The 13,798-nt window shown below is 40.0% G+C and overlaps 1 protein-coding gene across 1 annotated transcript in view; it reads left to right on the top strand.

The window, feature by feature from the left end:
* LOC149236065 (U11/U12 small nuclear ribonucleoprotein 65 kDa protein-like) overlaps positions 1-13,798 on the top strand; it is a 156,904-nt gene that overhangs the window by 87,383 nt on the left and 55,723 nt on the right. The window contains exon 6 of the mRNA XM_089368761.1: positions 11,629-11,687. Coding sequence (XP_089224887.1) covers positions 11,629-11,687 — 59 coding nt within the window. The remainder of the gene's footprint in view (positions 1-11,628; positions 11,688-13,798) is intronic.

The raw sequence follows: 13,798 nt of genomic DNA, 5'->3' as shown, positions 1-13,798 counted from the left end.
GTCACTGCAGTTGGATTTCTATTTTGAAATTTTCACATGGTATTGGAGCTGAGATAAGTGCAGACCAGAAGAGCCAAGCATTGGAGGGAGTTCAAAATTACTGCATAGGTAGAAAATCGAAAGCCCAGAGGAATTGCGCAGTCCAGTCCTGGAGGGGCAAATTTTTCATAAGAAAATCCCTCTCTGAGTGAGTCGACAGAGAGGAAGATTTCTAGGTTGAAATTGCCAGTGACAGAGGGAGCAACGCAAAAGCTTCAGCACAGAGCAGTATTCAGGTAAAGACGCAGTCTCTTCTGCAGCAGATGCTGGGGCAAAAAAAGCGTCAAAGATCGTTAGGAAAATAACACTAAGAAGGATGGAAAATCAAGATGTCTCCAGATTATTTTCTAGATTGAAAGAAGAATTTGCATGTTTGTCAAGTTTAGCATTAGCAGATGTTTGGTACATTGATAGCAGGGCTTCAGCTCATATGACTAGAGTACGAGAATGTTTCTTGAGTTATCAAGGAGAACAAATGGACTTCCAGATTACTATGGGAAACAGAATGAAGTGTACTCTAGTAGGGAGAGCCACCATAGCATTTTAGACAGAAGCAGGAACCAACATCCGAGTCACTAATGTTCTACATGTGCTCGAGTTAGGAATGAATCTGATTTCAATGTCCTAGTAACAAGACAAGGGATACGATGTATATTTCATTGGAAGGAAAGTATATGTCAAAAATCTATGACGAAATAAGAAGACAAAAATTGGAGCTCGAAGTAACAGACTGTATAGATTACAACTCGAGTCTCCAATGGCACTGATAGGCAACAATCTTAATGGTGAAAAGGAACTGAATGAGCTATTGCACAGGCGAATGGGACACTTACACCACTGATCATTGAGGATGCTCAGAGAGACTGCGACAGAAGTTCCGGTACTTAGTACGAAGCATGATGATATATGCAAAGGATGCGTACTAGGGAAGTATGCTAAAGCAACTTTTCTTAGGAGTAAAAACAGAGCGGAAGGTGTATTGGGATTGATACACTCAGATATTTGTGGTCCAATGTCCACAAGAGCTCTTAGTGGCGGCAAATACTTCATCACCTTTATTGATGATCACTCTAGAAAAACCTAGATCTGTTTCTTAAAGACCAAGGATGAGGTCTTCGATCAATTCAAAGAGTTTAAGGCTGTAGTTGAGAACATGACAGGGAAAAAGATAAAGGTATTGCATTTAGATAATGATTGGGAATATACAGACCAAGACTTCACATATTATTGTGCAAAGGAGGGCATCAAAAGAGAATGGACAACTCTCTATACTCCGAAGCAGAGTGGAGTTGCAGAGCGCAAGAATAGAACTATTGTTGGAGCGACAAAGGCTATGTTGTATGATTAGGATCTGCTTACGTTCTTATGGGCAGAAGCTATTGGAATTTCTAAGTCTAACTGTTAGAAATCTTTCTTGTACTTTCTGATTTATTTCTTCCTACTTGGTCTATTAATTAACAAGTTATTTACCATGTAAATATTGAAAATAAATACAAGTACAGTCTCAACACATACAGATCATCAATTGAAGGAAAAACATGCACACAAGTGACACCATTATTTTTGGAATAATGTCCCCGGAAAAACCCAATGTGGGAAAACCGGTGTATCTATCTGATGGTTTTATTATTAAGCAGTTTCAAAATACAATCTGGGTGCCAAAACTGGCTCACCCAATAGAGAATAATCTCGACAGTGGTACCTTTCCTTTGGAGACAGATGCTTTGACTAAAACCCCAGATAAACACTTCGGAAGCTCCTCAGCTCCAATTTGCCCCATGAAAAACCCCAACGTCAGCCTCTAGGGATTGCGTTAGCCTCTTCTACCCTCTGTGTCAGCTTTATCGGCAGTTCTGACTTCTGCCCTCTGCGTCAGCTTGCCTGGTTGTTCTGGCAGCTCCCATTAGTTCCGACTATTCCCGACAGTTCGGACTTCTACCCTTTGCGTCAGCTTTCCCGACTATTCTGGCAGTTTCGGCTATTCCGATAGTTTTGGCTGTTCTTGGCAGTTCCGGCTTGTGCCCTCTGCGTCAGTGTTCCCGACTGTTCAAGCAGTTCACGGTAGTTCTGGCTGTTCCCGGCAGTTCCGGCTTGTGCCCTCTGCGGCAACTTTCCCGACTGTTCTGGCAGTTCCGACAGTTCTCGACAGTTTCGACTGTTCCCAGCAGTTCCGGCTTCTGCCCTTTGCGCCAGCTTTCACGACTGTTGCACTTATCCTCCCGGCACTATCTCTGCCTCTCTGCTTATGTATTCACTGCCCCTCAGCTGCAACTCTGATCACTGTCTCGACTTCCTGAGCAAACCCTACCCTAGAAAGTCGAAATCTTGATCAACTCGGTGTGTTCTCCAAGTGACCCTCAAACCTTCTCTTATACTTTTCTTGTTGACAAATCAACGGCTGAGATTAAGTCCTTAATCAACGACTGAGATTAAGTCCCTAATCAACGACTAAGATTAGATCTGGCTTGATCCATGACTTTTGGACCATTCTAACACAGCTTTATATTAATTCACATTAATATTTTATTTTCCCTAAGTTTAGACTTAGGGACTTAGGGACTCCATTAAAAATATTAATTATTTTAATATCTCCCAAACTGTTTAGAATCTGCCCAAACCCTTTCTGGGTATTGGAGATCTCATGTGCCTTAGCCTCTCCACCAAATTTCATGGCTAGAGCACATCCGATGCTACCCCAAATCAACACTCCCTCTTAGCGAAGATTGTGCTCTAGCAATACTCCTCACTGAGTATTACTCTGATCATCCAACATCGGTCCTTGATGCTAGGCCTGTTGCCCATCATCTGCACTGCGCTATCTCGTATTGCCACCCTTGGCTCTGCCACTGCCACTGCTGCATCTGTACGACAACTCCCTCTGCATCCGTGCTGCTGCCCATGGCCCTGCCACTGCCATTGCTGCGTCTACACTGCATCCCCACCGCCACTGCTAACAGCTGCACTGCAACTCAGTTACTGAGAAGTAAGTAACCGATCTCCCAACTTTGACATCTCTGTCAGGCTAGAGACACTCCCGATGCTGAAGCTCCCTCTGCCACTGACAAGTGCTCCCTCTTTGACCTCTGCGCTGCTGCAACAACTCCCTAGATCTCTCATCGTTGCACACCTCTCTGTGCCATCCTACATTGGTGCAATACTCTCGTGCCTCTCGCATTGTTGCAGCCTGCTAGCCTCGCGCTGTCCTGGGAATTCTGCACTGTCACTCCCTTTGCTGCTCCATCCTCATTCGTCTCTATCGACATCTTCCAGTACTGCTACTCCTCATCGGGGCTCCCGTAGCAAGGTATAATCCATGAGGTTGGGTACCTCGAGGATCCTGCCCCTCATCGTCTGTAGTCCGCCTGACTACAACTCGATGTCTCCCCACTTCTTCTCAAGTGGCACAATCATCATCCCTTAAGGCGAAGGCCTTGATACGATGTTTATCTAGAATGGATAGGATCCTGGCCTTCCAAACCACAAAGTTGGATGCTCTGTTCAGCCTATCCTGATCCCTCGTCCCATTCATGGCCATCTCTCTACTCTTCTCTATCGATTCCTCCGAGTCTCTCTACTTTCCGCCTGGAAGTTCTTGGTTTAACTCCTGCTGAGTCCCTCTACTTCCCATCTGGAAGTTCTTTGTTTGACTCCTCTGAGTCTCTCTACTTCTTGTCTGGAAGTTCTCGTCTGGACTCCCTCTGAGTCTCGATTTCCCGCCTGGAAATCCTTCTGCCAACCATCAAGTTGGCCCTCTCCAATTGTCTGTGCAACTGCACCACTGGTCTGGATTCCTTGGCTAGAAATCTGCCTCTGCAGCAACTGCCTCCCCTTGGTCTTGCCTTGTTAGGTATTGTTCCAACTACAGTACCCCACCAGCTTCACTCTGCAACTTACCCACAGCCTCCTATACCCCAGGAACTGAAGGATTGAGCCACTTGGCTCTGTGCAATCCCGGCAAATCAGCTCCCCCAGCCAACTGCGTCAGCCCTCTTGGCCTTTGTGTGGCTCTGCTTGAGCCTGATTCTGCCTCCCTTAGTCTCTGCGATGTCTTTCTCTGGCCCAAAATGATGACACAGTCCCTTTGCGTCACTCCTTCCTCTGTCGCTTTCTGCAAGGATCAACTCTGTCACTCGGGACAGCTGATTTCTGCTACTGCTGCTCTGCTTGGCTGATGTCCTCGATTCTCCTGTGATCTACAACCACGCTCTGATACCATGTTGGAATATCTAAGTCTAATTGTTAGAAATCCTTCCTGTGCTTTCTGATTTATTTCTTCCTACTTGTTCTCTTAATTAACAAGTTATTTACCATGTAAATACTGAAAATAAATACAAGTACAGTCTCAACACATACAGATCATCAACTAAAGGAAAAACAAGCATGCAAGTGACACCGTTATTTTTGGACTAATGTCCCCGGAAAAATCCAATGCGGGAAAACCGATGCAGCTGTTTGAGGGTTTTATTATTAAGCAGTCTCAGAATACAATTTGGGTGCCAAAACTGGCTCACCCAACAAAGAATAATCTCGACAGTAGTACCTCTCCTTCGGAGACAGATGCTCCGGCTAAAAACCCGGATAAACACTCTGGCAGCTCCTCAGCTCTAATCTGCCCCACAAAAAACCCTAACATCAGCCTCTTCTGCGCTTTGCATCGGCTTTCCCAGCAGTTCCGGTTGTTCCTGGCAGTTCTTACTTTTGCCCTCTGCGTTAGCTTACTCGACTGTTCCGGCAGTTCCTGGCAGTTTTGATTGTTCCCGACAGTTTCGGCTTTTGCCCTTTACATCAACTTTCTTGGCTATTCTGATAGTTCCTGGCAGCTCCGATTGTTCCCTACAGTTTTGACTTCTGCCCTCTGTGTTAGCTTTCCTGGCTCTTCCGACAGTTCCTGGTTGTTCCGACAGTTCCTGGCAGTTCCAGCTGTTCCTGACAATTCGCGTTGTTCCCGACAGTTCCGACTTCTGCCCTCTGCGTCAGCTTTCCCAGCTGTTCCGGCAGTTCCTGACAGTTTTGGCTTCTGCCCTCTGCATCAGCTTTCCCCGCTGTTTCGGCAGTTCCTGACAGTTCTAGCAGTTCCCAGCTGTTCCGCAGTTCCTGACAGTTCCAACTGTACCCAACAGTTTTGGCTTCTGCCCTCTGCGTCAGCTTTCCCGGCTGTTGCGCTGATCGTCCCCGCACTATCTTTGCCTCTCCGCTTCTGTATTCACTGCCCCTCAGCGGCAACTCTGATCACTCTCTCGACTTCCTTAGCAAACCTTGCCCTAAAAAGTCGAAATCTTGATCAACTCGGTGTGTTCTCCAAGTGACCCTCAAGCCTCCTCTTATACTTTTCTCGTTGACAAATCAACGGCCGAGATTAGATCTGGCTTGATCGATGACTTTTGGACCATTCTAACACAATTTTATATTAATTCACGTTAATATTTTATTTTCCCTAAGTTTAGACTTAGGGACTCCATTAAAAATATTAATTATTTAAATATCTCCCGTTTAGAATCTGCCCAAACCCTTTCTGGGTATTGGAGATCTCATGTGCCTTAGCCTCTCCACCAAATTTCATGGCTAGAACACATCCGATGCTACTGCAAATCAACAGAAGATTGTAACACGACAATGTATATGCATAATAGAACTCCTCATAGAGCATTGGGGAAGAAAATGCCCAAAGGAGTCTTCATAGGGAAGAAGTTGGATGTCAGTCATATCAGGATATTTGGAAGCGTGGCATATTGTCACATTCCAGATGAGAAGCACAGTAAACTGGATTAGACTACAGAAAAGGGGTACCTCATATGATATAGCGAGACCTCAAAGGCATACAAAATCTAAATTCGTAGTAGCAGGAAGATTGTAGTGAGACGAGATGTGAAGTTCATGGAGGATAGAGCTTTCAGGAAATCTCGAGAGATGCCAGCAGAAGGTTAGTCAGTAGATGTTCCATTTGTCCAGCAGTAGCAAGGGTAGCAAGGAGGAGAGACACCTGGATCGAGTAACCAATACTAGTATTTCCTCAGAGGAAGGAAATCCATATAGTTCTTAGCAGATGGAATGACAAGATCAGGAGGAGGACTTGATTGACCCTCCCACCACCAATGGTAGAACCAATAGGGAAGTATGACAGACACTGAGGGAGACAAAGAGTTTGTTGGAGCTCCTAGAATCGAGAAGAGGCAATGTAGACAACCTCATAGGTACCAGGCCATGGTAGCACAGGTTGAAGAACCCTCTAGCTTTCAAACAGTCGTTCAACACCAAGTTTGGGTGGATGCCATGGTAGAAGAGTATAGTTCTATCATGATGAATGATGTCTGAGAAGTAGTACCTGGATTAGAGGATAGATTAGTTGTAGGATCATGGTGGCTCTATAAGATCAAGTATGCTGCGAATGGCAGTATAGACAAGTACAAGACTAGGTTTGTGGCAAGGGGGTACGTACAGAAAAAAGGAATAGACTATGAAGAGACCTTCACCCCAGTAGCCTGATATACCTCTATCAAATCCGTTATATCCCTAGCAGCTCAAATGGGATGGGAGATTCACCAGATGGATGTCAACACAACATTCTTGAACGGGGTGATAAAAGAAGATGTGTATCTAGAACAACCCCAAGGCTTCGAAACTCATGAAAAGAGAACTCATGTATGCAGATTAAAGAAAGCCCTGTATGGGCTCAAGTAGGTACCGAGAGCATGGTATGGTCGGATTGATAGTTACTTGCAGCAGTTAGGATTTGTCAAGAGTGAGGCTAATCCCAATCTCTACTATTTAATATTTAATGGTAGAGAACGAGCCACTTATTCTAGTATTATATGTGGATGACTTGTTTCTAACAGGGTTGTCTAGGCTCATATAGGACTGCAAGAAGAATCTCGAAGCAAAATTCGACATGAAGGATATGGGGTTGATGCATTATTTTCTAGGATTGGAAGTTTGGCAGAAGAATGGTGAGATCTTCCTTGGGCAAGGAAGATATGCTACAAAGATTTTGAAGAGATTCAGAATGCAAGATTGTCGACCAATGGCTACACCCATGATCACCAACTGGAAGAAAATAGATGCATCATGAGACAAGGAGGTGGACCCCACCTTGTACAGATAGTGCATTGGGTCACTCATGTATCTGTTCAACTTTAGGCCAGACATTTGCTTTGCTGTCAACACCCTTAGTTAGTTCATGGTGGAACCGAAAAGGGTGCATTGGGTAGCAACTAGGCACATTCTTAGGTATGTGCGTGGAACAGTTGGATATGGGTTGAAATACTCCCGAGGAGATGACGTCAGATTGGATGGATTCATAGACGTAGATTGGGCAGGTAGTTAAATAGACCATAAAAGTACCTCTGGGTACTGCTTCAATGTTGGATCAAGAATGATCTCTTGGTGCAGCAGGAAACAAAATTCGATAGCTCTGAGCTCAACAGAAGCTGAATATATGGCAGCCAACATAGCTATGTGTGAAGCTATATGGCTTAGAAAACTGTTTGTGAGTTTGTTCAGAAAAAGGATGGAAGCGACGAGGATTTATTGCGATAATCATAATTGTATCGAACTCTATGAGAATCCAGTATTTCATGATCGGTCAAAACATATTGATATCATATGTCACTTTATCGGAGACTGTGTTCAACGTGGAGCAGTGTAGCGGCAGTATGTCCCCATAGGAGATCAAGTAGCAAATGTACTCACAAAGGCTCTAGGAAGAGCTAAGTTCATTCAGTTCAGAGAGCAGATGGGTATGGTAGAGAATATGTTTCAGTAGCAGAAACAGGTGATTTATCAGTTACAGTGATAGGAAATGAGAGGGAGTTGCAGTGTTGGCAGTGGCAGGGTTAGCAGCAGTACAGATGCAGCATTTGCGCAGTAGTTGGTGGGCAGTGATGTCAGACATCAACAACGCAGAGGGAGATGTTACAGAACAGGGTGATGCTTCGACAAGTTGCATTGCTAGAGCACATTCCTTGCTAAGAGGGAGTGTTGATTTTTAGTAGCATCGGATGTTCTCTAAGTCTCAAATTTTGCAAGGAGGCTTAGACGCATGTATTCCACAATACCTAGAAATCGTTTTGGGAAATTCCACTCAGAGACATTTTTATTAAAATAATTAATTATTTTTAATGAATGCCTAAGTCTAAACTTAGGACATTAAAATAATTAAAGGGTATTAATCTAACTATGGGTGAAACTTCTAGAAGAAGATGAGGATCTAGTGAATATGATCTGAGCCATTGAATAGAATTTAATCTGGGCCGTTGAATACTCAACTGGAGGATTATAAGAAGGACTTCGATGGGCATTTGGAAAATACACCAAGCAGATACTCAGTTACTCGAGTAAAAATTGATTTCCTCACTAGTCAAAGTTTAGCAAGAGGGAATCGATTCGGAGGGAGAGTTGCAGGTGAAGAGGAGAGAGGGTATCAACAATAGTTGAGAGGCAGGAGCAGAAGAAGCAGAGCAGAGAAGAGACAATGCAAAAGCTGTGACGTAGAGGGACAACGCAGAAGCTGAGACGCTGGGACTGTGCAGTCCCTATGCAGAAGCTGACGCAGTGAGTGACAGAGGGGGCAGCAGGTCCTCTCCCAGATCAGAATCTCGCCAAGGAGTGTGAGAAAGTTGTCTGTAAAATTCTCATAGAGATATCTTTTCTATTCTGCTAGTTGCATCTTGTACATGAGATTTTTGCTGAAGATTAATAAAGAAACCCTCATTTGTTGCACCAGTTTTCCCACACTGGGTTTTTTCGGGGATGGTTGTCCAAAAATAAATGTCATTGTGATTATCCTTGTGCTAGTATTTTTCTTTGCATTTACTTTTCACAGTATTTTAATTGTGAAGGCTGCAGTAGAATTTATTTCGATATTTGCCGTAGAAACACTTTGAATAACTATTTTATAAATTAATAAGTAGAAAAAATAATATCAATCACTGCAGTTGGATTTCTATTTTGAAATTTTCACAATATCACCCTTGAGCCCTTGCTTGTTGAAGATCTTGTTCAGTGATTTCTTTAGGGAAGTGTGCCTTGTGAGGATAACATCCACCACTAAATAGCTATGTTAGCAGATCCGTCAAGCCTAATGGCTAGATCCACGGATCCCCGGATTGGAGACGGATTTGGATTTGGATCCGCAGAGATACACCCAACTTCTCCCTGAGGCTAAAAAAATTGTCAACTTCAACACATAAATCTGTAGTAAACTAGCAAATGCCAGCACAAAATTCCAAAACGGGAAATTCAATTGTTCAGTCGCAAGTGAATGAAAGAATCAGCGTCCGGCGTCACTCACTGAATTAATTAATTGACATCGGCCAAAATAATCTAGGGAGTTGGCCCGGACAGTTTATTATTTTTATTTTAGTTGACCACATTATAAGCTTTAACACAAGACAGTGAATGAAAGAATCAGCGTCCGCGAAAACAATGAATCAGCGTATGATAATCTATACCCATTTTTATTCAGATATTTTGAAGTTTAAAATGTAAGCTTTTATTTAGATATTTTAAAGTTTAGAAAGTGAGTTTTATTTGTATATTTAGATATTTTAAATTTAAAAAGTAAGTTTCAGCATCCGCGAAAACAATGAATCAGCGTATTATAATCTATAGCCATTTTTACTCAGATATTTTGAGTTTAAAAGGTAAGCTTTTATTTAGATATTTTAAAGTTTTAAAGTGAGTTTTATTTATAAAATTATATATTTAGATATTTTAAATTTAAAAAGTAAGTTTTTAATTAGATATTTTGAAGTTTAAAAAGTAAGCTTTTATTTATATATTTATTTTAAAGTTTAAAAAGTAAGTTTTATTTTAATTAGTTTTAAAGTTTATTTTTCAAGTTTAAAAAGTAAGTTTTCTAAAATAAATTTAATAAATTGTATTAGAACTAATAATTAATGTTTAAATACATTATTCAGATATATTGAAGTTATATAATTAAAAATTCATATATGTTTTTCATTTTTATATAAATTTAATTAATATTTATAAATGATATATTAAGTGATGAATTATTTATATAAATTTAGTTTTTATTTTTATTCTTATATAAATTTTAATTTTAAAATTTATAAAATATTTTATATTTGCGTGTACTTGCTGTTTCCTTGCCGTTTCCGGATCCTGGTTTCTCAAAAAACTGGCGGATCTGTATCCGAATCCGGATCCGAATCTTGGTAACTTAACTAAATAGCTGTAGAGAGGTCACTAAGGTGACAGTTGTGGCTAATCGCTTTGTTGCCATAAGACCTAGGTTTCCTAGTGTGGCTTTCTACCAGGCCTGCTAGATTTTGTGGTAATAGTGACAAAAGGATAAAATGCATAATGCAATCCTTTAATTGTCAATGCTAGGAATATATATATATATATATATATTTTTTACATTTTTTCTTCACAAGTGTTTTATCAATCTCTCACATTTTAAATGTGTGTAGTGAAGATAGTGACAAACTCAAACTCTCCCTCATTCATCTTCAGTGCACAAAACTGTTTCCTTAGGCACAACACTCTTGCATTGTTAGAAGTCTCATAGAAGTTTTGGAGAGTCACTTGGATTTTGTGAGGAGTCAGTGCTTCTGATGATTTTTTGTGATTCTTGTTTGCAAGTTTCTGTGGTTATCAGACTTTGAAGAATTTTTTTCCAGATTTTTATCCACAGTGAACATTTTTAATCAACGTTTCAAGTCCATACCAGGACCCATCATCAGGAGTAATTGATGAGAGAAAGAGGAGAGCATAAAGGGTATATCTGCCATCGTCCTCTCAATCTTTATTCTCAATTTCTCGAGTAGACGAATCTCTTTCCAAGTCTCCCCTCTGTGCAGGGTAACAATTCTTGTTTGCAAGTTTCTGTGGTTATCAGATTTTTTGTGATGTCGACTCTTTGTATCAACGTCATTGTATTCAGCAGTTCCATTGACCTACACTTGTGGTCATCTGTTGGACATTAATAACATTAACTTACCTTATAGAAGATCTGAAGATGTGCATGTAATCTTTGTCATGTATTCTCCTTTTTTAGCTCAGACCCTGTCCTGTGGGGCCATTTCTTACCCCTCAACCATCTTCAAAAGTTTGTTCTCCATGAGTACATTATGAATCTCATATTTACAGAAACTATAATGTTTTCCATCTAGATTTGTCTCAGGAAGCTGGATACTTATGGTAGTAGACAATGATGAAGTAAATGACGAGGATGCCATCTTTCTCTGCAGCTACCCCCTTACTGTAAAACTCTTGTGCTCAATATAAAATTATGCAAAATCAGATACTGAGATTTTGATATAATAATCTTTCAAATCACCAGGAACATATCATCAAGTAGGCTTTTGATAATGCTTTTCCATTACTTTGAGGTTTTATTAAGTTTGTTTTGAGACAATTACTTTAAAATAACTCCTTTGAACATAAGTGATTTATTGGCAAAATTTTTGCAGTTATAGATTTATTTTCTTTCAATTTAAACAAATGCCATTGTGGACAATTGTCTAATGTATTATGTCTTAACTGGCGACTTTGAGTGATGGTCAATTAGGCAAATATCTACTGTATATTAAGTAAATAATTTAATTTATCAATTCTGCTTTGTTGTAGGTTCCCTTTTCAGAAGTGTGGAGGATGCCAAATCTGGACTTGGAGTAAAGTTAATGCAGGTAACATGAAAATGTGATTGGAGGGAAACAATCTTGTTCATACTCTATTGTTTTCCAAGGTCTTTAAAACTTCAGACTATGTAAATAAAGACAGGATACGTGCATTAAGTTATAATTTTAAACTGAGCATGAAAATTACAATTTACTAGGAGTGTTTTAATTTCTATCACGATTACAATGTTGGACAATAATGATCCAAAATATTTAGGGTTTTTTTTTATAAATGTAAATGTTAGCTTCGGAGAAAATAAAGGTGTTCATTACTGAAATGAAAATTAGGAGGTTAGAGTTTTGGTCTTGAGTAGTTAGGGATTTTTAGTTGCCTACAATTATTTAAAGAGGCTTCTTTATTACATTTGTTGTGTTGTCCCTCGGGGACGACTGAGAGATTGGGTTCTTATTAATAAAGAATATTATATTGGTTTCAATCTTTCTCATCTTCCTTTTCGGGTTGGTTCCAAAATCTAACCAAAAGCATGTGGCACTGGCCTATGACCAGTATACATAGCCATTTTTGTGGGAAACCAATGAGTTCAGAAAAAATTGACCAAGTATCGAACTAAACGCTGAAAGCTCATCTCTTTTTCATTGTGATAACAGTGACAGATAATTTTATTTGTAGTTTCTTTTTAGGAGGGCCTGTATATATTTCATTTACATATTGTAATGCTGCTCATCAGAACTAACTGATTACCTTTAAAACAAGAAAAGGGACTATATATATATATAATTTGTTTCTTGCTCTAGCAATTTCACAATTTGATACTGATAAATAACAATGCCTTCAAATTTAAACTTGAATCCTACATGGTTACGTTAATGCATTTAATATTTTTCCCATGCTAAGATTTTAAGCAGTTACTTGTTATACTCATGCTCTATACTGATCACCTTCTTGAAGACTTACAGAGGAGCATGGCTTTCTATATATATATATATATATATATATCTAATTTGTTTCTTGCTCTAGAAATTTCACAATTTGATACTGATAAATAGCAATGTCTTCAAATTTAAACTTGAATCCTAAATGGCTACATTAATGCATTCAATATTTTTCCCATGCTAAGATTTCAAGCAGTTACTTGTTATACTCATGCTCTATACTGATCACCTTCTTGAAGACTTACAGAGGAGCATGGCTTTCAATATATATATATATATATAATACCTTCCAGGTGACACGGCGTTGGATCCCGGGACTTATAAGCATCAGCTTCATTGCTACCAGATCAATCAGGTCGGCCTTTTTCAGTGAGATTCGTTCGTCTTTTATGTATACAAGGGAATCTCCTTCAGGCAGTCTTGGTATCATAGTCACGCCATAAATCTGAATCCTCTATGGACTTGTCACTTTTCTCAGAGATAAAGATATTCAGATGAGTCTCCTTCCACAGAAATATACAAACTTTGGACTTGTTTTCTGATCCATGCAGCTCAGACTGCTTCTTCCACAATTTGAACTTAAGTTATAGATTTAAACTAGTCCACGGTCATCATTATTTAGTTTGGATACTTGGATGCCATGGATGTAGCGTGGATGCCTCAACGTGTATTTCAGAGGGATAATAAAACTCGGACTGTTCTTCAATTTTAGACAAATGATTCTTCTACAGAAGCTTCACATAATTGGACTTGACATATTTTTCATAGAGATGTTAACCTCAGTCTTCATCAACTGGTCATTAACATTTATCTTGATTGGTTTTCACTAGGCTAGATCACAGGTCCTTCTTTACAAGGGCTCAGCTTGTCATCACAGAAGAGTTTGGTTTGCCATCACAGAGAAACTCAGATCATCAATATGCTTAACAGAACTTGGATCATCATACTGAATTCAGAACTCAGATCATCATTATGAACTCCAACTTCAGATTACTAGATTCGGATCATAATTGTCATCACAGCAGTTCGGATCATGTTGACATCATTGGACCATCAGTACGGATCTTCTAACTAGCATTTGTAGAATAATAATAGTAAATACTGCAGAGATGCAATAGTATAATTGTAACTTGGATGTCATAGTCTACAGAGGGTTTAACGAAAATCCAGTTGCCTCATAGATATGAAGCCACAAAACTCACATAAATATAATGAACCTATATTTT

This window comes from Pinus tabuliformis, chromosome 8 (genome assembly GCF_031772625.1).
Source record: "Pinus tabuliformis cultivar Carrire ecotype Pingquan chromosome 8, CPIR1, whole genome shotgun sequence".
Lineage (NCBI taxonomy): Eukaryota > Viridiplantae > Streptophyta > Pinopsida > Pinales > Pinaceae > Pinus > Pinus tabuliformis.
Note: the sequence above shows the minus strand (reverse complement) of the source record. Positions and strands in the feature narration are given on the sequence as shown.